Source organism: Macrotis lagotis, chromosome 7 (genome assembly GCF_037893015.1).
Source record: "Macrotis lagotis isolate mMagLag1 chromosome 7, bilby.v1.9.chrom.fasta, whole genome shotgun sequence".
NCBI lineage: Eukaryota > Metazoa > Chordata > Mammalia > Peramelemorphia > Peramelidae > Macrotis > Macrotis lagotis.
Window position 1 is genome coordinate 16,783,173 of NC_133664.1, and position 27,424 is coordinate 16,810,596.

The window sequence follows — 27,424 nt, forward strand, 5'->3', positions numbered from 1 at the left end:
GGAAGATACACAAAGGAATAAACTTATGGTTTTCATCAACAATAGAAAAGGGAGTGGACTACAAAGAGCTCGATGTCAGTAAGAAAAGTCCCCCCACCTTGGACCAGCATAATCAGAAAAGCACATTTTTTATAGAAAAAAAAATTGGAAATCAAGTGGATATTCTTAGATTGTGGAATGGTTGAATAAATTATAGCCCCTGAATGTCATCAAATATCATTGTGCTCTGAGAAATGGAGGATGTGAGGAATTCAGATAAATCTGGGAAGACTTTTATCAATTGATTTGGAGTAAAGTTAGTAGAAACAGAAATTATACCATAATACAATACAATGTGATTGCAATAATATGCATGAAAAGGAAGTCAAAGTGAGTCATTGGAATGTCAGATGTTGGTTTAAGAGAACAGACAATAAGTGAAATCTACTTTTGGCTATGTGGAGTGAGGGAGGATGAAGATTTGAAGATGATTCTTCAGTTGTTGATCTACAGAGGTTAAAGGTCACAGAACCCAGGTGTCTGGAAAAATAGGAGAGTGTGAAAGAAGTATTTAGAACAGGGATTCTTAACTTGGGATCTTGGAGAAATTTCAGGAACAGTCTGTGAACTAAGATGGGGGAAAAACCACATCTTTATTTTCCCTATTCACTCACTAAAATTTGGTATTTCCCTCAACAATATAAAAAACATTATCCTGAGTCAGGATCCCTAAAATTCACTGGAATGTCAAAAGAATCCAAGACATGGCAAAAGGAAAAACCTTGATTTTAGACTTTAGAGAAAAAGATAATGGATTATGTTAGGGGCATATTGAGTTGAAGATGCCTAAAGGGCCTCAAGGAAGAGATGTATTTTGTAAATGCATATATGTGCACATTTCCTCCCTGTCAAGTTTTTTAAGGGCAGGAAGGAGAAGGTTCAGTGTTTGTGTATATGTGTCCATGTATGCTGGGTCTGTGTCTGTGTCTATGTCTGCTTCATTGTCCATGTCCATGTGTCTGTATGTCTGTGTCTGGGCTCTCAGGTTTTAATACAGTTCCTAGAACTTAATAAATACTCATTGATTAATTGACTTCCAACAGACAGATGATCCAATTAGAGATCAGGAGAGCTATGAACATTTGGGAGTCATTCAAATAAACATGTTTGGTGAGTTGATTAAAACTGAAATCACTGATATGATTTCTCTCTCATCATGTTCACTATGGATCAATGTATACCATGGAAACAATGTAAAGACTGGCAATTTTCCTTCTGTGGGGTGTGGGGGGAGGGAAGTAAGATTAGAGGAAAAACTGTAAAACTCAAAATAAATAAAATCTTTATAATTCAAAAAACACTGAAATCAGTGAGAGACAGAGACAGAGAGAGACAGAGAGAAAGAGAGAATAGATTGAGGGGAAAAGAGAAAGAAAGAAAGAAAGAAAGAAAGAAAGAAAGAAAGAAAGAAAGAAAGAAAGAAAGAAAGAAAGAAAGAGGCTTTCACTGTAAGGTAGACTCTGATGATTGGAAATGAATGCCAGATAAAAACAAAAGGTAGCTTCTTTATTTTAAGAAGAAGCAAAAGAAGGAGAAGGCCTTCGTGGCATATATCTCAGATTGGCATCAAAAGTCAGAGAGTAGGATTCAGAAAGAGCAGTGATGTGGTTAGGATTCTAGGAGACATTTTGATGTCTGTTATCCTGGCATGTGTAGACAAATGAAAGTAATGATGCCAAATATTGGCTGGGAAAAGACTTCAGTGCTGGGCTCATAATTAGGAGCGGGAAAGGAATCACCTAAGTTCATTCTTACTTGCATTACATTTACACAAAACTGTCAGCTGAATTGCTTTCCCACAATTCTCATTTATGACTCACCCAGAAAAAGTAGCCAGGGCTCCCTTTATAGTAGTTCCACAATGTGGAATCATCAATGTGGGGAAGTCGATCCTCATCCTGGATGAAACAAACACTCAATGTCAGGATGAATCAACTTCGCAAATGATGAGAAGATCCCAGCATCTTCCCCCTTATTTTGTACCTTTAAATTGACGCTTTAACAAAAGTCAAAGTATTTCATTTTAACATTGATCAAATGGAACTCTTCAATACAAATTATCCTACCATGTGGCTTTATCCCAAGATTCTTATATCTTTCAATTAAGAAATATCTTTGCTCATTCCAACAGGGTGAGATACTCAGAATCTTAAATCAATGAAACTATAAATTACATATAAGCGAAAACATCAGGCTATTGGCCTTGCCCCAAAGATTTATTGCTGAAATAGGTAACTCCATTGCAAAACCCTACATTAGTTTTTATAAAGTAAGAGACAGGGAGAAATCAATAATAACTTTAGCACATTCTTGCTTTTAATGGTCCATTTATAACAGCTACTTATCTCTCCGATTATTTTAACTTATTATAACAACGTCTTACCATGAGAAAAAAGATTGTCACCATTATGGGAATATCTATTTAAAGTCAAGACTGACTGATTAGACTTTATTGTGATTCATACATAAAGTAAAATAGTCAGAAATCTTCCCATATGTAACCTGTTCTTTGATTTTGGGAGATTCTATTCTCTCTTCTGTTGAGCATAGAGAACTTTCGATCATTTTAGATGGACTTTCAAACATTTGTTATCAAATAGTGAACCATAGTGCAAACCAAAGATGGGTCAAAGACCCATTGGCTCAGTTGGAAATGGCACAAAGGAGAGCAAGCTTGATCACCTTGAGTGCCATAACATCACTATTTCTTGTCCCTCTTGGCTTTGATCCCATGTTGAACTAGAAAAAGAATGTGGCTATGGCAGCAGAAAATGGTCCTGTCTATTGGGAAATACAATTCAAAGTATACATTGGCATGCAAGTGAGTGTGACACCTCATCTTCACATGCATGTTCCAGTCCCACAGGTGCAGGGATGGTCCAGGGATGGGTTGTTATTGTACTTACTCAAGGCCTGCACTCTGTTCTTGTGCTATAAGTCCCCTGATTTCAATACAGGAAAAAGGTTTAGTGTGCTCATCCAAAGAGTAAGGTCTTGGGGCGGCTAGGTGGCACAGTAGATAGAGCACCAGTCCTAGAGTCAGGAGTACCTGAGTTCAAATCGGGCCTCAGACACTTAATAATGACCTAGCTGTGTAGCCTTGGGCAAGCCACTTAACTCCATTGCCTTGCAAAAGAAACTAAAAAAAAAACAAAAAAACATAGAGTAAGGTCTTACAAGAAGAGAGAAGGCCTCTAAGGGAGTCTTTGGAGCTCTCATACCAGAGTCTTGGTTGACGAATGAATGTAGGCAAACCCCACTATCCTGATTCACCTGCCTAGCCACTAGACTGCACATTATTTCACATCCTATCCAGCCATCCCTTTAGGATAACTTGCTACCCACCCTGCTGCAACACTTCTCCTTCCCCCTCCTTGCTTTCTAACTTTCCACACCCTATGGATCAATTCAAGTCTCTTATGAATTCTCAGATATTCCCTTCCTTAGCTATCATTGCTATAAATATGTTGTCTCCCCCTATTAGAATGCAAGCATCTTCAGGTCAGGAGCTGCTTTACTTTTGAATTTGCATTACCAGAGCTCTAAACACCAAACTATGCCACCTAGTTGCCCTTGAAGATATTGGAATACTTTGCCACCTCCTTCTCCAAATCATTTTACAAGTGAAGAGACTGAGGCAAAAAGGGTTAAGTGACTTTCCCAGGGTCACATAGCTAGTAAATGTCTGAAGCCAAATGTGAATCCAGGAAGATGAGTCTTCCTAACTCCAGGGAAGGCATTTTATCCACTGTGCCAGTCTAGCTACCTATCTCTAAGGTCCCTTTCAGCTCTACTCTATCTAAATTCTATCATGTTTATATAGTACCTTCTCTCAAAGGCTTCCCTAACCTACTCATGATGTAGTGACCAGGTCCTTAGAAAGCGGCTGATTACTTCTTTCTTCATGAGTCTAAGGATAATCATGATTGTCTGGCATTTCTTGGACTGTTGTTCATGAACTCTCCCCAGTGTGCTTCCCATCGATAGCCAAGCAGCCTTAATTAGCTATTTTCACAAAGGATTATTACTAGGGTAGTATAAACGAAATGGTATAAAACATCCCCCTCACCAATAATGACAGCAAATAATAATAAATCAAAGGCATAGTCTGCCATAAGTCTATACAAGTCCATGGAAGAGTGAACTCTAGCAAATAGTAGACACTTATGATCAGAGAACAAACTCACAATTCCTGGTTATTGGGAATTTTTTCAAGAGTACATACTGAGCATTCCTCTTTGATGCAAATAGCCATGCCCATTAAAGCTCCTTCTTCCCTTGGGTGGCTGTCTCTCTGCATCTGGATTTGTCTATCTTAGCCCTCAGAGAGCTCTTGGGATCTCTCTCTCTCTCTCTCTCTCTCTCTCTCTCTCTCTCTCTCTCTCTCTGCTCCCATCAGGAAGAGTTTTCTCCTACTGATTCAGTGTCTTTCATGGAGGGTAATACTGGAATGCCATATCCCCTCTGGATTCATGATGAGGTTGAGGCAGTATAAAGTGTTTCACTGGAGAAGTATATGATTAGGGGGAGGCGGGGAATGGACTGGGCATGTGGTAGGATCAGAGGATAACCAACAATCAGTATGCTACATCTGCAGTCATACAGTGTCAAGGTATCCCCATAAAAAACCATCCAGTACACTTGGTGAATGCCTTATTTTATCAAATAAGAGGGTTTGGGCAGCATCCCACCACATGGGCAGACATGGAAGGGAGGGACTGTCAGGCAGAACATCTGTGACAGTGAGATCCCTGATCCAGAAAAGCATCAAAGAAGGAAAGAAAAATACCAGTCTGACTTCTGCCTGGAGTCAGAACTCTTGGTCTATGACGACACATATCAACTTGACTGGGATGACTTGGCTCTCCTCCTTTCACAGTCTTGTCCAGGTTTCCCCTTCTCATGATTGATAAGTCATACTTTTCCTTTTAAAAGAGACATCAATCAAAACAGGGAGATGGATTCATTTCTAAATTGACATCGTTACAGAATAAAGGTTACGCACTTACTGTATATGAAGCCCCTCATGTCTATTTTCAATTTTGAGTCTCATAACAGCCTGTCGCTATTATTATTTCCGAAATTATGGATGAAGAAACTGAGTTTCAGAGAGATGCTCATTCCAGAGCATCAGAAATTCATAGGTCCTCAAAAGGCCTTCCAGTTCATATTCATTCAGAAATGATTCAGGGGGTTAAGGTTATTTGCCCGATGCCACATAATGCAAAGTGCAAAGCTGACATTTAAAGTCAGGGACTTTGATTTCAAAGTCAGCACTTTTCTTTGAAAAACACTGTCTCGGGGTGGCTAGGTGGCATAGTGGATAAAGCACCAGCCCTGGAGTCAGGAGTACCTAGGTTCAAATCTGGTCTCAGACACTTAATAATTACCTAGCTGTGTGGCCTTGGGCAAGCCACTTAACCCCATTGCCTTGCAAAAACTTAAAAAAAAAACCCACTGTCTCTCTTTTCTTGAACTTTTAGGGATAATGCATGTTCTTTCCAGCTGTTGTTCTCTTTAGTTTATTCAAAGAGAAAACCACTGTCCCATGGATTTCCTTTTCTATGCCCAATGGTAACATTGTCAGAACTGCTGGAACTAGTAAAAATGGCATCCAGGAAAAAGTGGGATTGATTTACTCTTTCCTTTTCTATCTTATGCAATCCATTTTCCCTTCTGTTCTGTCTCTTCCATGGGTAAAGGAGGGGTAGCAATGGAAAGGGAGAGTAGAAATAGACATGCTCAAGACATATGAGACCCTAAGAAACTGAATGATTGGCATAATGTCTCCCAGATCAGAAAACCAAATTTAAAGCGTGGTCCCCTGGTTCCAAATCCAGTTCAAGGTACTGTCTTATTCTAATGCACATAATGCAATTCAGTTTAGTTCAATACACCTACTGTGTGAAAAGCATTGACAAGATCTTAGGGAAGGCCTCTGACCTTCATAAGTAAAAGACAGTTTAGAATAAAAAAAAAATAGAGAGAGTATTACAAAATACAAATAAATTATATTGATTGGATAAAAATTTTAAAAATTTCCACAAACAAACCCAGTGTAACCAAAATTAAAATGAAAGCAGAAAACTGGAGGAAATTTTTTTTTGTGGAATGTATCTTTGATAAAGGCCTCATTTTCACATACATAGAGAATGGGGGGAAAACTTATCAAAATAGAGGTCAGTGCCCAATTTATAAAAGGTCAAGACATATGAACAAGCAGTTTTCAGACAAAGATCTATCTATAGTCATATAAAAACTACCTATAGTCATATAAAAAAAATTTAAATCACTATTGATCAAAGAAATGCAATTTAAAATAATTCTAAGATACCACTTTACATAAGCTCATATGACAAAAGAAAAAAAAAATAAAATGGTGGATACTGGAGGGATTGTGGGAAAACCGGACACTAATGCACTGTTAGTGGAGTTGTGAACTGAGCTAATCAATCTGGAAAGCATTTGGGAACTATGCCCAAAGGGCTATAAAACTGTCTTTGATCCAGTAAAGCACTGCTAGGTCTATAATCTAGGTATCCTAAGAAAGGGGAAAAGAGTTATTTGCACAAACAAATTTTAGCAGTTCTTTTAGTGATGAATAAGAATTGAAAATCAAATGAATCTCTATCAATTGAGGAGTAGCTAAAAAATCTGTGGTATATAATTGTAAAGGAATATTATTACAGTCTAAAAAATGACAAGCAGGTTGGTTTCAGAAAAAAACTGGAAATGTTTACATGAACTGATGCATAATGAAGTGGACAAAACCAGGAGAATATTGCACACAGGGAGAGCAATATTGTTCAGTGAAGAAGTAGAAATGTCACAGCAATACAACGATCTAAGACAATCCCAAAAAACTAATGATGAAGCATACTATCTGGCTCCAGAGAAAAATGATATTGATTGAATACAGACCAAACTATGCTATTTTTTCACTTTCTTCCATTTTTTTTATTCAAGTCTTCTTGTGCAAACTGGCAAATGTGGAAATGTTTTATATAATTGCACATGTGTAACCTATATTTAATTGCTTACCATCTCGGGGAGAGGGAGGGGAGGAAAGGAGGAAAGGATAGAATTTAGAACTCTAAACTTTAACTAAAAATGTTAAAAAAAATTGGTGGAGAAATAAATGAAAGACAATTAAGGTTCCAATTTATCCCTACACACAAATACTTAGAGTCATTTAACTATTCATAAATAACTTTGCTATCTCTTGAGTAGCTAATTTTAAAATCTTACTAAGTATTTGACTACTCTGAGAAATCATTTTGATTTGCCATTTCTGCATTTAAATGTGTTTTTTCCATAGTTAAGTAAATACTTTTTCTTACTGCTGCTTCCACTGCTAATATAAGTTAATATGGTGCTCTAATACTAACAAAGATTGCTTATATAGCATACTTCTTCCCAAGAAGCCCATAATGCTTCATTGGAAATCTTATTTATTCTCACAATACCCTTCTAAGGGAGTTTGGAAGAACTGACTCTGGTGGAGAAGAACCTCTGGGAAGCTGACTCTGACATCCTGCCAGTCAAGTCCCTGGAGGGGCTGACTCCTACTGCTTCCAGTATGAGCCAAAGAGAGGCAAAAGACTTTATAGTCAGCTTGCCCTGAACTTCCTGGACAACATGGTTATCCATGGTTAAGGGGTTTTCAGTATACCTTAAACTCTGAGGGTTTTCTCTTAAGTGAGTAAAAAGGGAGCTTCATTTATTGGAGGGACTTGGTTCCCTTGCATCAATTAAATTACTGATCCAGAACCCCCTGAGCCCAAAAAAGGATTTTTTTTCATTAAATAAAATAAAATGTGAGGAAGTGGGAGGGACTACAAGTTTAGTAATTGAAACTCATTTAAATTTTAAAATAATTTTAAAATACAACTGAGTCCAAAGAATACCAGATATCTGAATAAAAACATGAAAAATTCAACATCCACATGATTACAACCATCTAGATAATCATCTAAAGTTAACAAGTGCTAAGATCAAGGGCCAGGGCACTATCCTTTCCCTATTGAGGGCAACCTTCTGCTCTAGACTCATGCACTGATCTGAACTGGACTAGGTTTAGTTGTGAGATAGCTTGACCACTTTGATTCCAAGAAAAAGATCAGTCTCATTTTCTTACATTCTTTTTTTTTTAGTTCATTATATCCACTATCCTGGAGGAAAGTTGCTTAAGAATGATGTCTCTGCTCATGTCTAGGATTTCCCCAAAAAAGGAGAAGAAAATTACTCTATAATGTTTAATCGGGTATGGAATAGGGATTTATTCCCTTCACATAACAGAAATTTTTTGAAAAACTTCACTACAGGGGGAGGCTAGGTGTCATTGACTCTTTCAATTGATCATTCAATAAGAGATGATATTAAATTACTAAGCCCCTTCATAGATAAATCAGTCATGTGTGATCTGTAATTTTTGCCACTATCCCTTTTTTCTATTTTTATAAAAATAAAATAATGTTTTACTGAATATTTGAGTTTGTGGCCTTATAGTGACCATAAGTATATGATCTTTCATCTCTTCAGAAGCAGTTTTCTCAAACAATTACTGCCAGTCACAATCAAGTGATTCTTCTTGTACTAATCCATTCTCTGGCTACAAAATTTTGAGTTTCTCTTGGACATCAGTGTTATTCAAATAGACAAAAAACGGATGGGTTCCTTAGGATAAATTAAAAGGGAGATGAGCCTTCTCCCCCTGATCAGGTCACATTTGGAGTATTGCATTCAGTTCTGTATTGCACTTTTGAGGGAGGACACTAAGAAGCAAGCTAGATTCCAGAGGAGGGTGATCAGGATGGTGAGGGAGCATACTTTACAGGGATACAATTGAAAGAACAGGGCATGGGGGTGGTGAGGTGGCACAGTGGATAGTGCACCAGCCCTGGAGTCAGGAGGACCTGAGTTCAAATCCAGATTCAGACACTTAATAATTACCTAGCTGTGTGGCCTTGGGCAAGCCACTTAACCCTATTGCCTAGCAAAAACCTAAAAAAAAAAACAGGGCATGTTTAGTCACTTAGACCCACTACCTTGCAAAAACAAAAAAACAAAAAAAGAATTCAAAGGGAATTATTGAATAACTAATAAATTTTAGAAGTGAAGTAGCATAGCCCCCTGATTTTACAAAAATAGAAATTTAACAGTTAAATTATTTTCTGTCATACAAATAGCTCAGGGCAGACCCAGGATTAGAAGTCAGGTTTCTTGATCCTTAAGTGCATTGCTCTTTCCTCTTAACCATACCCTCAGGAAAACTATAAGGCAGGGTCCATCCTTGGCTTCCGGGGGCTTATAATTTTGTTGGGAAAAGAAAACTGGTACAATGGGACAATTACAGGAAGTGCAAGACAATAAAGTGGTGTGGTACATGTAGACTCAGTATCATAGAAGGGCATCACTCAAAGTAGAGGCAGGTAGGGCAGGGGGCTGAGAGTGATCTGGGAGCCCATCTGATCAGAAATCAGTCTGGAGTTGGTACAGCCTGATTATATTGAGGAAAAGAGGAGACAGAGAAACATGGGGCCAGGGAAACCAGAAGGCCAGGAAGATACCTGAATCCAAAGGGAAATAAGATCTGTCTTGTCATAGAAATACCCTACTTCAGAGATGAAAACTCCAGACTCCTAGCGTTTGACATCATTTTGTCCTTTGGTCTGAGAGGGGAAGGAAAGCCTTTCTTGTTATTGTTTCCTGGGTTCCCTTCTCTATCTTGATACATTGTATCCCCTAGATCTGTTTCATCATCCTCAGCACTCTCAGTCAAGAATATAAGCTCTCTGGGGACAAAAATTGCTTCATCTTTGTCTTTTTTTTAGCCTTACAGTCTGGTGCATAAAGACTTCTGAGGGACTGGATGAATAAAATAAAGGCATTAACCAAGATGGCCTCCAAGCTCCCTTCCAGCCCCAACATCTGAGATGTGCTATGAAGTTGGCGCAGCTGTGAAATCTTGCTTACAGCCCAAGAGCCTTGTCTGACTGATGGTGAAAAAGAGGGAATAAACGAGAGAGACTTGGGATGCATGAGATCTGGGGACATGGAGGGAAAGTTATTGCCTGTGGTCAAATCTTCTGAGGCTCCGAATTATATGGCAGATTAACACCATTTGCCTCTTTCTTCTATTGCATCTTCATGACTACAGAGGAAAAAAATAAGGGCGTTGTTGAAGTTATGTTGTGTCTGTTGATTAGGAGTAAGTTTGATTTACTACTCTTTTGTCTTTCTCTTTCTTCAAGGAGGGAAAATCCTGGGTTTTTCCTGCTCTCTAGCTTCATTTTATTATGGCAACATTGGTGGATGGAAGACCAAAGAGGGTGAGCCTCCATGCTCCAAGAAAGTCTAGATGTGAGGTCTATTGGACCTTCCACCCAACTATTCAACCTCCTCTGGTACATAGAAGGGGGGCCTCACTGCCTTGGGATCTCCTTTACTTTCCATCCAATTCCTATGGAGATGATTCCATGACAGGGGTAGAAGGGCGATTCAGTGGACTCCAACAGCAAAAGGGTGGTGAAGGAAGGCAAGGAACTCTGGGGAAATGGACAGTTTGTGGAACCTGTATTTATACAACATGCAGAAAACTTATGTCACTATTTGAGGACTGGAAAGTCCGAATGGAAAGTCCCAGGCTTTAAGAGGAGCCCTCTTCCCCAGTCTCTAGCGCATAGAGGTAAATGGGGATGGGGGGTGGGAGTAGACTTTCTGGGGGCCCTGTCCATAATGCTAGGACTCTGGGTTGCAATGGAATCTCCCTGTAACTACAGGTAGTAAGTACAAAGCCCCCCCGCTTTGAAGGGTGCTTGGGGCAGGGATTCAGTTAGCTTTTTGATCAGACCTCCCTATAAGAATTAAAAGCAGGGGTGAGCTGAAGAAAGGTCCCGCGACTGGATTGCGTGAACCCAATGTGGTCGAATTTCAGCCTTGATCCGGGATCCTGAAGCTTTCTCGGGACTAAGGGCAGAACAGCCCGAGTTCTGGGGAACGCCTGGAGCAGCTCTTGGAACTAGAGCAAAACGATGGGACTGGCTCCAACGCAGCCCTGGGGAAGTCTTAGTTCTGCCAGCCCACTGGAGGGTCCGAGCCCAGTCCTTCACCCGGCTCCGCATCCCATCAGAGTGGGTGCAATCCGAGAACCTAGAATTGCCACCATTTGTTTCAGCCTTGATGTGATTCCCCCTCAAACAAGCAAACAAAAAAGGAAAAATCCGCAACGTGGTCTTTCACCAGAGCTCCCTGGTCCTTAGTTTCTCTTAAAGAAAGGGCGCCTTGGCCTGTTCTATAAAACTACTGCTGGGGAAGGGGGATGATTTTGGGGAAGGGGAAGAGGAAGGAATAGTATTGAACTTGTGATCATCGGTTGTTTTTTTATTTTTTTTTACGAAAATTAATTAATTACACCCCCAGTTCGTGGCAGGGGACCTCAAAGAGCTTACGATTCCCACAAATCGACTCCACACACCAGAGAAGAAGCGAAAGTAAGTTTTCATATTCACTAATTCCCGGGAGGATTTCTATTTTTAAATCGAGACACAAGTCTTGACTTGTGTCCCCAAAGTTGAAAGCGAAAACCGGGCCCGTAATTGATTTCTTATAGCCAAGACCCAGCTGCAGCCTTTGGGAAGTCATGGGATAAAAGGAAAAATTCCTGCGCTTTGGGATCACAAAACGACGGGGAGGAAGGTGGAAGGGAAAGAAGGAATCGAGAAGGAGAAGATGCTTAGAGCCAACCGGAGCTGAGCCGCCGGGCTGCTGGAGTTCGGCAATCGAAGGTCAGCTCCGTTCGATGACCGGGGTGATTACCGATAGGATAGTGGAAGGTCAGCCTCGAGGGATTCTCCCAGAAGCCTCGAGCAGCGATGCCGGGCCGCCCGCCCTACATCCCTAATCTAGCGATTTCCCCCGGAGGGCAGAGTTGCAAAGTGAAGGTTCGGACCCAAGTTGGGGGTTGTTTTGTTTTGTTCTTTTCCAGGTAGGGTAGTGAGTCACCCGAGCAAAGGAAGGGAGACGGGCAGAGACAGGCCAGGAGGCCAGGCTGAGGAAGAGGCTCAAGGCAGGAAGAAAATCCAGCCTGAGAAGCCACCCTGGAATGCCTCAGCAGAGCCCCTGGGCTCTCACAGCAACCTTTGCCAATGGAATGGGGTCATGGCGAAGATTTACTTCCACAGTGATTCTTTTCCAGATCTCGGTGGAATTTTTCAAATGTCTGTGAAAAACCAGAATTCTCTCAGAATTGATTTTTGAAAGCCTTCCCTCAAACCTTGAAATGCATTTTTTTGGGAAGTGGATTAATTGCTAAGATCTAGATTCGATTGGGGATGTATTAACAGAAGTGGGAAGAGGGGTGCTTGGGGATCAATATAACCCAGAGAACCTTAGGCTGGAGCCCTGGGATGCAGCTTTTGCCGAAAAATCTGGCAAGTAAGAAAATCATGGACCAAGAACTCAGAGACCCTCCCTCCCTCTTGTCACAGGTGTGTGAAAGAAGCCGAACAGAGGGGCAAGACTGGGTTCTGGAAGAGAAAAACAGTGAGTGGATCAGAAGATGGGGGGGCAGTGTTTTTTTCTTGGGAAAAAAAAAAGAGGAAGAAAATTACGAACAAAAATGATCCGAAACCAGGCACCTCAGTTTGCCCTCAGAAATTCGGCTGCCAAGGAGATTTTTCTATCACAAAGTGGTCTCTCTTCGCAATTAGGCCACACTCACAGACAAGTCCCCGTGAACGGTTCTTGCCTGCCAATTGAAATACTGTTGCAGCCCGATCAGAAAATGAATTTAAAAGAAGTGTGTGGGCTTGCGGAGTACAAAAGGGACTCTTGTGCTTTTTGTAAGTAAAAATGCGAAAAGGCCAGTTCTGGGGAAGGAAAATGCAAAAAGGCCAGTCCTTCCTGGGAAGGAAAATGCAGAAAGGGTAGTCCCGCTTGGGAAAGAAAATGCAAAAAAAGGACAGTCGTTCTTGGGAAGGAATATTCGCCGTTTTGGCCAGGCGTGAGCTGCCATTAGGAGAGAGTTTAATAAGTCCCCATTGAGCATTCATTTATGCAGTGATTATGTGAACTCTGACCTTTGGAGCTCCGTGGCAATTAGCCACGATATGCAGCATTTCCCACCTCCAACAGCAACCTCTTCCCCCTCATCTCCATCTTCTCCATCTCTGTTGCTTCGGTCCCCCACCCACCCACTCCCACACACATACACCCAGATGATGGAGCTGGAGGTCATGAGAATTCCAGGGTAACCCCCATAGACAGTACCCCTTGGTTGTTCTAGTCCCCGTTCACACCGCACCCCCCCCCCCCCACCTCTGCGCCCAGGCCTCCAGAGATGCTCTCGAGAGAGAGAGAGAGAGGGCCGTATTACTCAGGCGTACATGCGCTTCTCTCTCCAATCTCGGTTTAGTCCTTCTCCTAGGAGATGGACTCTCATAACACAAAGAGCCCTATTTCATAGCTCGTGGCGTCGGAAATAAATAGGATCCGTTCCGTCAGTTTAATTTAGCGTTTTTAAAATATTCGATGTCATTTAGTTGAAGCCAAGTGGAGGCTAATGGATTGGCAGAGGGAAAGCTCGAAGAGGAGGGAAGGGCAGGAAGAGGACAGCAGGGAAACTATCAAATTAAAAAAGAAGACCCCTAGGGAGGGAGAGGAAAGTGTTTTAAGTTTTTTGTAAACACAGTTGAGCCAAAAAAGAATAGGAAAGTTGCCCCCCTCCTCGGCAGGGATGGGACGGGAGTGGTTTGCCTTGGGCAGAGGGCTCTTTCTAAAGTGACCCATCTCTGAATTAATTTCTGTTTGAACTTTCGGTGAACCTGAGATTAAACCGGGGTGAGCAGCTAAGCAGTTTGTTGATGCTGCCTTTTCAACAACCCTTTCAGACTGAGTAAATATTGATCGCTTGGAATCTGATTGCCCCAGAGGAAAACACCCCAGCCTCTGCCTAAGCTCCAAAAGTAAACTGGAAGGGGGGGATGTTCTACCTTGGGGGGGGCTGCAAAATAATCCGAAACCTGGCTCGGGCTGGGGGGCTCTCAGAACGATGGGTCAACCAAGGGGACGGAGAAGGGTGATCTCCACACCCTCCCCACCCCGCGATCTATCTCTCAAGTCAAAAATGTGGGGGGAATGGAGTCCCCCTATTTTAGCTCTTTCTGGGGTTTCATTTACCCTTCTCATTTATCTGGGGCTAACTTTTCTGCTCTCCTCCGAGACCCAAAGACAGAGAGAGCCTTTGAAGTGGGTCATGTTTAGCTATTTTGATTTAATCGATTGGGAGAGCTGAAAAGATACCAATGTTTTCGTTGCTGAAGGTAGAGGCATCCGGCCTAAATTGCATTGCTTCGTTGGCTGAGGAAAAAAACCAGCCTTGGTCAGTTTTGCTGTAAGGACCCTTTTCCTCCTGGCGGTACCTGGACGCTGGCTGGCCGGGGCCCCGGGGTTGGGACCCCTCTGCTCTTAGATATTGAAATCAGCGTCGCTGGCATGCAAATACCTCCCTTAGCACATGAAAGTCTTTGGAAGGAGGCCATCTGTTTGGTTTTGTGCCCTTAGACTAATAAACAAAAGATACAGTAATAAGCCCTGGCGGGAAAATGAAAGAAATCTTGGGCTCTGCTTTGAAGTGGGGTTGCATCAACTGCAGGCTTTTTTTAGGGACGGTCCCCGCGCTGAGGCGGGGAGCCCTAGCCCTCTCCTGGTGCCCTTGATATGGCCGCGGCGCCTGCAGATCGAGACTTGTCTCCTTTGACAAGGGAGTGCAGAATCTCGCGGAGATGCTCCCCCGAACCTGCAACTCTGCAGCCCTGGCGCTCCCCGCAAAGCATTCCTTTGTTGGGGAAGGAAAGAAGCGCAGTCTGTTTGTTTGTTTCTTAGGAGAAACATTTATTTGTCCTTAGGAGGCTGCCAGGCTTTTTTTTTCCTTCTTCTGGAACCTTCGGGGAGGAATGTTCCTCTCAGAAGTAGGAAGGGGTGGGGAGTTTGGGGGAGTGGTGTAAAGATTTGGAAGAGGGGTGCCTGTGTAGCTTTGAAGTGTTGCTCCCTTCCTGAATTCTCCTCTGAGTAAGAAACTCTTACAAGTCTACCTGAAAGTGGATGCGGTGGACATAGGGAACCAGTTCTCCTGGGGCCTCTAATTGGAGCATGGGACTCCCAACAAAATGTTCAGATCTGGCAGAGCTTTGAAAATCAAATTTGGGTATGGAGATGATGGGAACTTAGCTTAAGGAAGAATAGAGGGAAAGATGAAACAGGAACTTTCAGAGGGGTGGGGGAGAGGCAGAGAAGAAGATATTAAAAGTTATCAATGGCAATCAGCAAATAGAAAAGGTGGGTAAAGGAAGGAGGGAGATATGGGGAGGGCTCCATTCCTAGTTCAGCTTCATATTGGAGGTAATTAAATGCGAGTCCCTTGATTGTTGGTTCACTGATGTGAGGAAAGACTGAAGACAGTTTGTGCTTTTGAAGGAACGTCTGTTTATATATATGTCAACATTCAGTTAGAGGTGAAAAGGTTAGCACTTGACCCAGGAAGTTCCTGTATTTGTTGCAAAAATAGACCCACTTCATAAATTTCCCTATGATTTCAACTAAAAAAAAACTTCCCTTCAAAAAATATTATTTAGAAAAATCCCGCCACATCCAGAAGCAAAATGTAGGTATCGAATATGAGGCTGAGAAAATGATCCAGGAAGAGTGAGTTTCAGCTGCAGGGTGAGGAGGAAAAAATTGACTTTATCCAATAAAGGACAACCTCTTTGAAAGGAGAGACACCCCTTTTCCCTTCCCCTTCCCACATGGAATCAATTGCAACCGAGTGGAGGGAAATACAAGGAAGCTCAGGCATACCTGAAATGTGAATATATTTATTACAGATATTCTAGGACCCGTAAATTCTGCTCTGAATTCCATCACTCTTGGAATCTCAGAACTTTTCATGATTGTACAGACTCAGAAACATTGTGGGACCACAAAGGACAACTGATAGAACTCAGTATAGTATCTTTGGGGGCTCAAACCATTGTGCATCATGCAGATAGCCTATTCACGAATCACATGAAATATACATTCATTTCGCCATTCATCACATTTACGATTGGGTTGGAGATACATCAAATCTAGGAAAAGATTACTGTGGAAATAAGCTGTTTGGGGATAACATGTCCCAAGGTTCAGAAACAATCCACCACAAGTGTTGAGTGGGGTAGGAGGAGACCAGAAGAGGTGGAAGGGTTGGGGAAGACGGACACAGCACATCCAGGGAAGTTAAAAAACAAAACAAAACACCCCAGTGTAGCCCAGGCCTGTTTATCTCCTCCAGAGACACAGGGCTCTTTCCCTGTGACTCATCTGATTGGGCTTCAGCAGTCCAGTCTAATTTCTTTATTTAGTCACTTTTAGTCCTGTATAAAATTACACCCAGCTTTGGGAGTGTGTCCACCCTGTTTTAATCTCCTAAGCTAAACATCATTTCTAGAAAATCTGTATAAAGATAAATCTCTTAGAGTATTTACAACCAGCAAACTCACACACAAGAAACGGAATGCATTAAATTAAAAAGATGAATTGTGTAAACACTTCCATAGTGCATCCTCTTCTTGAGGTCTTAGACTCTCTTTTGCCTGCCTTTAGTGTCAAGGAAATGAGGAGAAGGGGGGGGGGGGGTGATTTGGAGTTAGGTGACAGATATGTCTTCTCTGCAAGCATGGGTGGGGGAGAAGTGATGGAACTTTCCAAAGGGTGTCTAAATCAATCATAGATGGGGAGGGGGGCTCAGAGGTCATCAGAAGACCAGATGGTGGCACCCCACCATCAGTGAAGCTAGCTGCCCCCCAGCCTCTCCATCTCTGGGCCAGAATTCTCTTGAAACTCTGTGACCTAGCCTGAAGAAGACCTGAAGATAACATCAAAAAGAGAGACACTGTAAACGAAGGGAAAGATAAGCTAAGAATGTGCTTGGGGTTAGCAGTCCTGCACTAGAGTCTCTTGGGGTGGGGGAGCTGGAAGGAGGCCGGGGGCAAACTCAGTTGGAGGTAGTCAGCGTGTCTGAGGTAGAGGAGGCTGGGGAGGAGGGGACGCAAGGCGACGAGGTAGATTTGTCGGAGGACTCCTCGGCCTTCTCCTCGCTCCGGGATGGGGTGGTGGGAGAGATGGGCAGCAGACCCTCCTTCTCTCGCTTCTTCTGTTTCATTCGACGGTTCTGAAACCAGATCTTCACCTGGGTCTCGTTGAGTTGCAGAGAGGCCGCGATCTCCACCCTCCTGGCCCGAGTCAGGTACTTGTTGAAATGGAATTCTTTCTCCAACTCCGTAAGCTGCTTGGTGGTGAAATTGGTGCGCACGGTGTTGGGCTGACCAATATACCCGTATTCACCAGCTTTCCCTGGAGGGCAAGGCAGGGGGAGAGAAAAGAAGAAGTTTGGGTGCTGGGTTGCCTTCCCCCCCCCCCAGGCATCCCTTGCCTTTTGTTTTTCTTTATGAAGTGCGGGTGAGTGACTCAGACCCCTCAAGCTGCCAAATGCTAGCCAGGTGAAGGGGCGAAAGAGAACGTGAGCCCCCAGAATTACTAGGGCGGTGACTGAGGAGGTTCTAAGCATTAACTTGAAGTCAGCGGTCGGTGTGAACAGAAACCGTGATTCACCGCAGTCCAGAGATATTAAGTGCCCCCCCCCCCTTCAGGAAGCCAGGGAGAGAAGGACTGGCCTCCTATGATTTCCTGGGCATCACTGACCTGAGCACACCTGAGTTCTCCATGCCACCCGCCCCCTACGAAGTCTATCCTCCTCCTCCTCTTCAGTTGGCTCCCCCCGATTCAAATTTGAAGTAAGCCTGCAGGCCCCCCCCCCCCATCTCAAACCGGCCGCTGCAGTGGCCAGGTGTTCTGGGAGAAGACAACTGACCTGTTTTGGGGGGGTTCCTTTTGACTTTCATCCAGTCAAAGGTCTGTGCCGGAGGTGACGTCTCTGCTGAAGGAGAGCGGCAGGTCTCTTGGTGGCTGGCATGGAGAGGGGACAAGGAGTTATTATAATTTGCCAGGGTGAGATTCTGCGCTTCTTGTCCATAGGGGTGGTGCGTGTACTGAGGCGAGCCCACCGCGCCCCCGGCATAACCCTGGTGGTGGTGGTGGTGGTGGTGGTGGTGCTGGCCCATGGAAGATGAGAGAGTTCCAGAGTAAAGAGCGGGAGCGCACGAGGGGTACCCGCCGCTTACGTCTGCTTCCTGATTTAATGAGTAGGGGCTGTACCCTGCGCTGAAGTTCTGCGAGCCGAAGCCCGGGCCGCAGCTGGAGTGGGAGTAAGACATACCCAGGTTGTTGAGGTGCTGGTAGGCGGCCGCCTGGGGGTAGTGGGCATGGCCGTGAGGGTGGGGTGGGGGACTCAGCTGGACCCCCCTGCCCACCAGGAAGCGCTCGTCGCCCCCGCAGCTGTTGGCACTGACCGCGCACGGCTGGAAAGTTGCGATCCCATGATCGGGGTGGTAGGCTCGGGCCGAGCAGGTCCCCGAGTCGCCTGCGCCCAGGATGGGGTGCTCCAGGAAGGAGGCGCTCATTCTCGCATTGTCCATCGGCCTGTCACTCCGTGACCGGCTCCTTCCGAACCCGGGGTGACCGTGCCAACTTTCTCACTTCCTCCATGGGGCCAAAGAGAAAAATGATATGAATGTACAGTGTGCAGTGGGCGGGGGAGGGGGAGAGAGGGACGGGGCGCACGTGACCGCGGCAGCCAATGGCAGAGCCCCCTACGAAAGTTTGCCTGTTCCTGCTGGTGATGGATCACCGTTTCGGTGGCATTTAAATCCCGGGCGCTCCTCCATCAAGGTGACGCGCAGTCGCCCCCCCAGGCAGCGGCGGCGGCGGCGGGAGCCCCGCACCGGGCCCGGGCCCGAGCCGCCACCCTGGGCCGCGTCCCCGCTGGAGGCTCCGGCTCGGCCCGGGCCGCCCAACTGCCCGGGGAGTGGGGCACTGGGGCGGGGGGAGGGAGAGGAGACGAGGAGCGGGGCTGGGCCCGGAGCGCTCCGGCTGGCCGGCCCGCCGCAGCTGGGTGGGACAGGCGCCCCCACCCCGCGACCCGAGGGAACCGACGAGGAGGAGGAAGATCGGCCCCCGCCCCCGCCCTGGCCTCGCGGTGAGTGTGCGGCGCTGTCCAGCCCGACCCTCTGCTTGGTGCCTGGCCCACGGCTGCCCCCGGGAACCGGGACTGCCTGCGAAACGGGGGGACCCAGGCGAGCAGCGGAAAGGGGGAGCTAAGGAAGGGAGGGGGGAGAAAGAGGAGGGGAGGAGGAGGAGGAAGAGGAGGAGGAAGAAGGGGAGGGGAGGAGGAGGAGGAAGAAGGGGAGGAGGAGGAAGAAGAAGGGGAGGAGGGGAGGAGGAGGAAGAGGAGGAAGAGGAGAAAGAAGTGAAGAAGAGGGAAGAGGAGGGGGAGGAAGAGGAAGAGGAGGAGGAGGAGGAGGAGGAGGAGGAGGAGGAGGAGGAGGAGGAGGAGGAGGAGGAAAACTTCTCATCTCCACTGAAGATCTCCAAAGCCAAGGAGCTTCCCCCTCCCCAATCCGCCCCAGTCTCCCAGCTATTAGCATGGCAATGAGACGTTGTTGTAATCTGACTCCCAGGGGCGGGAGAGCTGGGGGACCCTGGATTGCTGGGAAAGGCCTCGGTGGCTGCAGCAATCCCCCTCGTGCCCCCCCTCCCATTTCTCCTCCTGTGAACTCGATTCTGCCAAGGGAGTCGGAGGTGACCCGCAAGTAACTGAGGGGGGAGAAGAGGGGGGTGCCAGGAAAGGGGCGGACGCTGGCAAATATGGGCCAGCTCCGGGGCTGGTCCAGGAGCTGCTGTCCATCTGGTGGGCTCCCCCAGGGCTGAAGGGCCACCACAGCAAGTCAGGACATCTGAAGCCTCTGTCTAACCCCAACCCGGAACCGGGTGCCTAGGTATAAAAGATAGGGGTGGGACTAAGATAGAACTATAATCACGTTCCTCCTTGGAGGGGGGGGGGGCTAGACCACCTTCTCTTCCTTCCCCCAAACCCACCAGAGCCCCAAATCTCCGAGGGCCACCATCCGGTGTGTCTAGAGATGGGGGGTGGGGGCTGCCAAGTGGGAGGGGTGCCAGATGGTTGAAGATAGAAAGTAAGTTTTCCTCCCCCCCAAAACACCCCCTCCCTCCCTCCCTCCCCAGGGCCAGAACCAGTCTCCCCTGCCTGCTTCCTCCACTGCCTGGCTGCCTAGTCTTCCCTGGAGGGCTACAATGCTCCAAGGAGGAATCTTTTCCCAGGCTAGGAGTCCTGGTTTCAGTCACCTTCGTTCTCTCGCAGCTTACTAATGGGCTCTTTGGTTTCTGTGGGGCCCTGGGATCGTTGTCAATGCTTGGCGGGCAGAGAAAAGGCCAAACAGAACAAATCAGAGATTGAGACAGGGAGGAGTTGGAACAAATAGCGAAGCTGAGAGGACGGGGGAGAGGTAATCACTGTGGATAGGCATAAATAGCTGGGATCTGCTTAGAGCAGATCCCTGCAGAGGAAATGATCCCCAAAGCCACAGATCTAAAGACTGCTTTGGGTTGGTCACTTGTTTCCTCCTCTCTTTCCTCCCACCCGTTCCCATTTTAAAAACCAGAGTTTGATTGGGTCCTTTCGAAATCTCTGAGTTAACCCCTTTCCATTTATTTCTGGTTTGAGCCCTCCAATAGAAACCATGAGCTCTCTTCCTTCTCCCTATTGTGGCCTTTTCCACTATAGCCTGCTCCTCAGAGGGAAGAATAAAACTGGAGAGAATTCTCCAGATTCCCCCCCCCAAGAGCACCGTCAGCCCACTCCTTCTCCATTTCTACTCTCCCCTCCCCCTGGTAGAAGGTATTCCTCCCTTATACTTCTTCCCTTCTCTTTTCATTTGTTCCTCTGCCCTTTGACCCATAGCTATGATGAGAGTCTGAAACAGGCCCCAACACAGCCTCTTCCATCAGGATCACTACCATGTCACCAGGCAGGTTGGAGCCTCTGAGAAGAGTCTAAGCCTTGGCTAAGAAACACTACCCCTTTCCCCTCTTCCCATGCCAGCATGCAGTTCTGAGGCTCCTTCTCAGAGATTGTGGAATCGGGGCTTGGGATGAGGAGAGGAGGGGAGTGGAGAGACCAGAGAAGTAGGGAGCTAGACAATCATCACAGATAAGGGATTCTTTTCACAGATAAGGGATTCTTTTCTAAGAATGCAGCTTCCACTTTGAGTCCCCCCCCTTTTCTCCATTTCTCCATTTTTTTGCTGTTAAAAGCCCATTTCTTTTGTTAGCCTCCCACTCGGCCCAAGAGTCTGTGGCCTGCTCAGTCACAATGAAACATAATAGGGAATGATCGAATGTGTTCTTTTTGCCTCTCCATCTTGTCTGCTTTCTTCCACTCCCCCTCTCTCTATCCTATCCCCCTCTTTCTCCCTCCATCTTCTGCCCTCCTGCTTTTCCACCCTCCCCTCACACTCTTTCCCTCTTTCCTCTACTTCCTCCCTCCCCCTCTCCTCTTTTTCTTTCCCTCAGTCCTCTAACAGTGCCTTTTCCTTTTCTGTCCTATTTCCTCTCTCCTTATATTCCTTCCCACTTTCATCTCTTTCTTCCATTCCTCTTTTCCTCTTTCCTCTCTCCTCTCACTTTCTCTTTCCCCTTCTCTTTCTCTCTTCTTTTTAATCATTCCTCCCACTTCCATCTCTCTTCCTCTCCCTCCCTCTCCCCTTTCTCTCCTTCTTTCCTCTTTTCCCTCTCTCCCTCCTCTTTCCCACTAAGTGGAAGCCATCAGGGGCTTCCCTGGTGTGTGTCCATACCCACAGACACACATCCACCCAGGCAAAGCCAGCACCAGAGCCCAAGATACTGTACCCATTGCTGTTTTTCCATCCGGCTCAACCTCTCGGCTGCTTGGGCCCAGCTCCCACAGACTCGGCGCAGCCCAGAGCATCGCCTCCACTTCTTTCAGCTCCTTTCGTCTCTCTCTCGCTTTCTCCCCGCCGGCCATCTCACAAAAGACTGGCCCCCAGAAACACAAGGCGACCAGAGACTTGAAGGCAAAAGCTCCTTCCCCCACCCAGGAGGAGAGTGATCTCGAAAACGACTCACCGGTTGGAGAGTCGTCTTTGGCCTCTTGGGGTGGGGGGGAGACTAGCAGTGAGGGCACCCAGCGATCCAAGAAGCCCATGCTTTTTAAAAACGGCAGGCTTTGGGCCAGTCGGGGGAAGGGGGGCCAGATCGGTCATTAAAATAAAAAGAGGATGGCTAGGTTTAAACGCTTCTTCCCTCCGCCCCAAGGCCTTCTGCTAGAAAGGAAAGGAGGGAGGGGGAGAGGGGGAAGCCCAGGCTCCGAGCTTTTCGTGGCATCGGCAGCTTAGCCAAGCTGTTGTTTTAAAAGAGCAATAAAAATGACTTATAGCTTAAACGCCTCCTAACTTAATGCTTTCAGACGGGGATCCCCAGCTCGAGCAAATACGTAAGAGGACTTGTATTTGTGCATGTGTTCCTGCAATTGATCTCTTTGATGACATTCTCATTCATAGAAAGAGTTTGATTTATGAGCAGTAGGAAGAATCCTATCCAGCCCTTTTCCCAGCTCTGGCCCACACAGTTCAGCCCAGCCCAGCCCAGCCCAGCCCAGCTCAACCCAACGCAGCCCAACCTCTCTCGGCTGGGCTCCGGCAAAGAGAATCCCACAGTTTCTCTCGGATGTTGCCTGGTTGTTTGAGGAGGGGGCCCTGAGGAGTGGAGGGAGGGGGGGCATGCATTCCCCCACCCACAGAGGCGAGATTTCATTGTAACTGCCAAATATTACTGTTAAGGTCTTCGATTAGTAAATCGGACCAACCCCCTCACACATGTTGCTTGCACTGTTTTCTCACGGTAAAAAAACTGTTCACAGAAAGGGGAGAGAGAAAAAAGGGAGAAGAAAATAAGAGGAAAAAAAAAACCAGAACAAACCCAATAGCACAGCCCTACATCATATTTTATTGATGTTCATTTAAAGTGCATTTTATAGATTTTATAGATTTTTTTTTTTGCTCTGACTTGGGAATCTTCCTTATTTTAGAAGATGTTGTGCAGACCCATACTACATTTTAGATTTCAATTTGCTAACCTGACTTCAAAACTTTAATGAATCCTTATCTGCCATGTAAACAGGTTTAAGAATGAAATATTGATTTATTTTTCCTACCCTGAAAAAAAAAAAACACAAATTCCTGGAAGGACTGAAGTGGCCCAGTTGAATGAAGAACCCCTCTGAAATACATCTTACAGCCTGTAACCATTATTTTGTTTTGTTTTTCTTTCTCTATTTTTTAGGTCTGTTTGCCTGGGACCTCTCAGCAGCTGGGAGACTAATCAAACTCCTTTGGCTGGGTTTGATGGGACTTTTGTTGCTGTCATCATTGGAATGTAGATGTTTTAAACAAAGGTGTCGAAATAAACGAATTGTTTGTGATTTAGCTATGGACCTAGAGACACATGGAGTTTTCTTTTTCTTTCTTCTTTTTAAAGGAACTCCACATTCATCACATAAAGGGAAACTATTTCATAGGCACTTTAAGTCTCCACTTTCAAAAACTCCAACTTTCCCTGACAGAGAGGCTCCAGATTTCTCTTTCCTTTCTGGGGTCACATCTATGGCTTGTCCCTACTATAATCTGGTAACAAAATCTATTCCACTTTAAAAGGGGGGGGGGGGGAATGCTTCTCAGAAGCTCTGCCCAGCCTCTAACTTTCCTTCTGTTGGCACCTAACCTTTACAATAAAATGGAATGTTCCCCCCTAACAAATATATTCAAATGGAAATAAAAGAAGAGAGATTGTGAGCAGAATTTTATTTACCAAGTTAGACTAAAAGGAGGGAAAGGAACCGTTATGAATCTTGGTGGGAAGAGGGGGATAAGAAAATTACTTGTAGCAAAGGAGAATTTATTCTACCAAAAATACTTATGACAATGCGTTCTAATGTAATACAAAAATAAAAAGAAAGTGACGATACAATTATATGGTCACTTTCTTACAGGCCTCATATATTGCTTTCAAGGAATCATCTAGAGGGTATTTGGGTTAAATCCAAAACAACTTCATTATAACCTGCAAAGATGGCTCTGGAACTCGGGCAGGGGAGTTACTTCAACAGAAAACCCTGACCAGTTTGGGGGGGGGGGGGGAGAAAAGGGTAGGAGAGAGGGAATTTTTTTTTGAATCAGCTCCTGGGGAAAGAGAAGGCAACCCCCCAAAGGGATTTTTGTTTTGCTTTTTTTTTTAATGTGTTTAGTAATTCAGATGCTGCAAGTCAATTGTAGTGAGTGTGTCTGTAAAAAAGTCAAAGCTGTCAGCTGAGATGTCCACAGGACTGTCGAGGGAGCCTGGTAAACTGGGCGATACGGCCTCAGAGAGCTGGAGGCAGGAATCTGTGGAGAAAACGGTGAAGTCTTGTAAAGAGGGGACCTCCAAGGCCTCCGGACTGTCATTGTTCAGGCCCATTGTTGACAAGCAGTTCTGAACAGTGGGTGACTGGTGCTGAAAATGTTTCAGATTTTTCTCATTACTGGTTAAAGGCGAAACGGGGAAACTTTGGGAGTCGCCATTGTGCGCGTTGGGCGCCTGCTGTTGGGACAGGGCGTTTTGCTGAAACGTGTAGCCTTCCCTCTCCAGAAGGGCCCCGGAGACGTTGAGAGCTTGCTCAAAGAGCGACTTCTCCTCTTCGTCCTCGGCTTTCTCGGGGTCCTCCAGGGTCTTGTATTTGCCCTCTCCGTTTTGGTTCTCCTTGCACTGGGTCTGCCTCTTGTGCTTCATCCTGCGGTTCTGGAACCAGACTTTCACTTGTCTCTCAGTCAGATCCAACAGGGCTGCGATCTCCACCCTCCGAGGTCTACAGAGATACTTGTTGAAATGAAATTCTTTTTCCAGCTCCAAGAGCTGGGTGTTGGTGTAAGCCGTCCTCAGGCGCCTGGAGCCCCCGCTGCTGTTATCGGCCACGTCCAGGGAGTCTGCAGAAAGGGAAACCGACAAGAGACACACGCACAGTTGGAGGTGGAGGGTCCGAGCGGGGTTATTCCACTGGAGAATAAATATAGCATAAAGTATCACTGCAACAAAATGGCCGCCCTTGGATGCAGTCAAAATCCATTGTGCTGCCCTCCTCGAGCGCCCGGCCCGCGCCACCCCTTCCTGGCCACCTCCGGCCAAGGATGCCTCCCAGTCCCCAACCTCTCCATCCGGGAACAAACTTTAGATTCGCCATCCTGCGATTTATAATGAATGCCTCAGCTGCTTAGCTGAGCCAGAACCATCTATCACTCTTCATTACTGTCAAATACCCAAAGTCTAGGACAGCGAGACAAGAGGAGGTCAGCTCCAACTCAAATAAATCATCCCGTATTAAACAAGTTAGGGAAAGTGGGGGGTTTAATAGCGCGGGGCACCCCCTCAGCGCCCTGCTCTCTTCCACCAGCTCCCCTCCAGAGCCCACAGGGCCGACTCTCGGGCCGCCCTCTCTCCTTTTCCCCATCTTGCTCCCCACCCCTTCCCCCCGATCGCCCCCCAAGGGTCCCCCAAAGGCTAAAACGCCGGGCTCCCAGAGCCGAGTTGGTGTGGGTGGGAGGCGGTGGGGGGGGGGGGAGTCTTTGAACTGACCTTTGTGGTTCAAGCAGGCATGTCCAGTGGCGGAGGCGGAGGCCGAGGAGGCGGGAGGCAGCGCGGTTTTCTTGGACGCTTTTTTCTCTTTCATCCAGGGGTACTCCGGGGGCTGCAGGGCGCCGGCGGGCACCGGGCTGCCCCCGCCGCCGCCGCCGCCGCCGCCGCCGCTGCCATCGGGGCTCGCCTTGGGGCGGCCGCCGCCGCCGCTGCCGTGGCGAGGGTGGCTGGCCGGGTTCAGGCTGGGGATGGTCTGCTCAAATGGAGGAGGAATCAGTGTCGACTGGGAAAGCGACGAGCTCTTGATTGATGAACTTTGAAATGTATCACCGACAGGGGGAAAAGATGTCAGACACTCTGCGAGCGACGGCTGACTATTGATAAAGCCGCTCTCGCGCTCAAATTCGTAATTCATGGCCTTCTCCGCGGAGCCCCCTCGGAGAGAAAGTTCCCTCTTCTGGAGGGGCTTCGGGGGGGCGGGGGGAAGGCCCAGGCAGAAGGAGAGAGAAGAAAAAAAAATCTCTCATAGAAGCTCGCTGCTGGGGTGTTTTTTTTCTAATTCACTGATTACAGCCGTATGGGGACCGCGCTACTATTAAACTATTGAATTCAGGGAGACAAGGTTGAAATTGGACCGAATTGGCTGTCACATGATTGCTTCTGCCCAATGACAATTTGGGCTTTAATCAAAAGAAGCCACTGTCTGTTTGATTGATCCAAAAAAGTCGGGAAGGAACGCCTCATTGGGGGCTAGCGAGGCTTTATTTACACTTTTTTAAAGGCAAAAAATACATCTCGCTGGCTGTGGGTGTGGAGGGCCGGGGTGGGAGTGCGAGAGTGAGGGGGACGCTGGCCTCCGAGCCCAGCCAGATCTGTGTGGGTGTGGGGGAGTGTGTCTGTGTCTGTGTCTGTGTGTGTGAGTGTGTGTGTGAGTGTACACGAGCATGGCTGTATCTGCATGTGGCTGTGTGTGAGTGTGTGAGTGTGTGTGTGTGTGTGGGGGGGTGAATCCGGGATGCTATCCGGCCGACTCCTGCCCTCCCTCTCCTCCCGCACACTCCTAGCATTGTTTGGGACTGTCAGGAAGACGCTTCGCACCTCACAAATCAATCTGACGCCTGAAGTCATTAACAAAGTAATCCATTAATCTTCAAAGTTTTGACACCCGAGGGCCCCCGCATCTTAGCCACATAAGTTCTTTTCAGACAAGGGGGTAAAGACAGAGGGAGGGAGGGAAAGAAGGAGGAGAGTGAAGAAAGGGAGGGAGAGAGAGAGAGAGAGACAAACTGAAGGTGCTAGCTTTGGAACTAGTTTAGAGAAGATGGGGAAGAAAAAGGGAAGAAAAATCAAAAGGCCAGCAGGACATTCTCTCTCTCTCTCTCTCTCTCTCTCTCTCTCTCTCTCTCTCTCTCTCTCTCTCTCTCTCTCTCTCTCTCCCCTCCTCCCTCCCTCCTTCGATTCCTCCCTCCCTCCCAGTTTACCCCTCTCCCCCTCTCCCTCTTTTACCTCCCTCTTTCTTTCTCTCCCTTCCTCCTTTCCTCTCTTCCTTTCCACCTCTTTCCCTCTCCCTCCCTTCCTCCTTTCCTTCCCTCTTCCTCTTCTTTTTCCTCTCTTCCCTTCTCCCCTTCCATCCCCTGTCTCCCTACCTCTCTCTTTTTATCCCTCCCACTCCTTTCCTTCTTTCCCTTCCTCTTCCTCTCTCCCTTTACCTCTCTCTCTTCCCCTCTCCCCTTCCTTCACCTCTCTATCTCTC

At 46.4% G+C, this 27,424-nt stretch overlaps 2 protein-coding genes across 2 annotated transcripts; both read right to left on the bottom strand.

The window, feature by feature from the left end:
• Positions 1–15,907: 15,907 nt before the first annotated feature.
• Positions 15,908–18,685, bottom strand: HOXA1 (homeobox A1). The gene is made up of 2 exons (XM_074195047.1): positions 17,945–18,685; positions 15,908–17,427 (listed from the first exon to the last, which is right to left on the bottom strand). Exons 1-2 carry the CDS (start codon positions 18,606–18,608, stop codon positions 17,069–17,071), a joined length of 1,023 nt encoding a protein of 340 aa, XP_074051148.1. The 5' UTR covers positions 18,609–18,685; the 3' UTR covers positions 15,908–17,068.
• A 4,199-nt stretch (positions 18,686–22,884) lies between these two features.
• On the bottom strand, positions 22,885–27,048 carry HOXA2 (homeobox A2). Its single transcript, XM_074195538.1, has 2 exons — positions 25,672–27,048; positions 22,885–25,025 (listed from the first exon to the last, which is right to left on the bottom strand). Exons 1-2 carry the CDS (start codon positions 26,084–26,086, stop codon positions 24,307–24,309), a joined length of 1,134 nt encoding a protein of 377 aa, XP_074051639.1. The 5' UTR covers positions 26,087–27,048; the 3' UTR covers positions 22,885–24,306.
• Between the last annotated feature and the right edge of the window lie 376 nt (positions 27,049–27,424).

Bases quoted from the DNA above. Each gene is read 5' to 3' on its own strand.
- HOXA1 (XM_074195047.1), bottom strand. From the start codon at position 18,608: ATGGACAATGCGAGAATGAGCGCCTCCTTCCTGGAGCACCCCATCCTG. The intron at 17,428-17,944 runs GTCAGTTGTCTT...CTTGCCCTCCAG, and splicing joins AAGGAACCCCCCCAAAACAG to GGAAAGCTGGTGAATACGGG.
- HOXA2 (XM_074195538.1), bottom strand. From the start codon at position 26,086: ATGAATTACGAATTTGAGCGCGAGAGCGGCTTTATCAATAGTCAGCCG. The intron at 25,026-25,671 runs GTCAGTTCAAAG...CCCTTTCTGCAG, and splicing joins TGCCTGCTTGAACCACAAAG to ACTCCCTGGACGTGGCCGAT.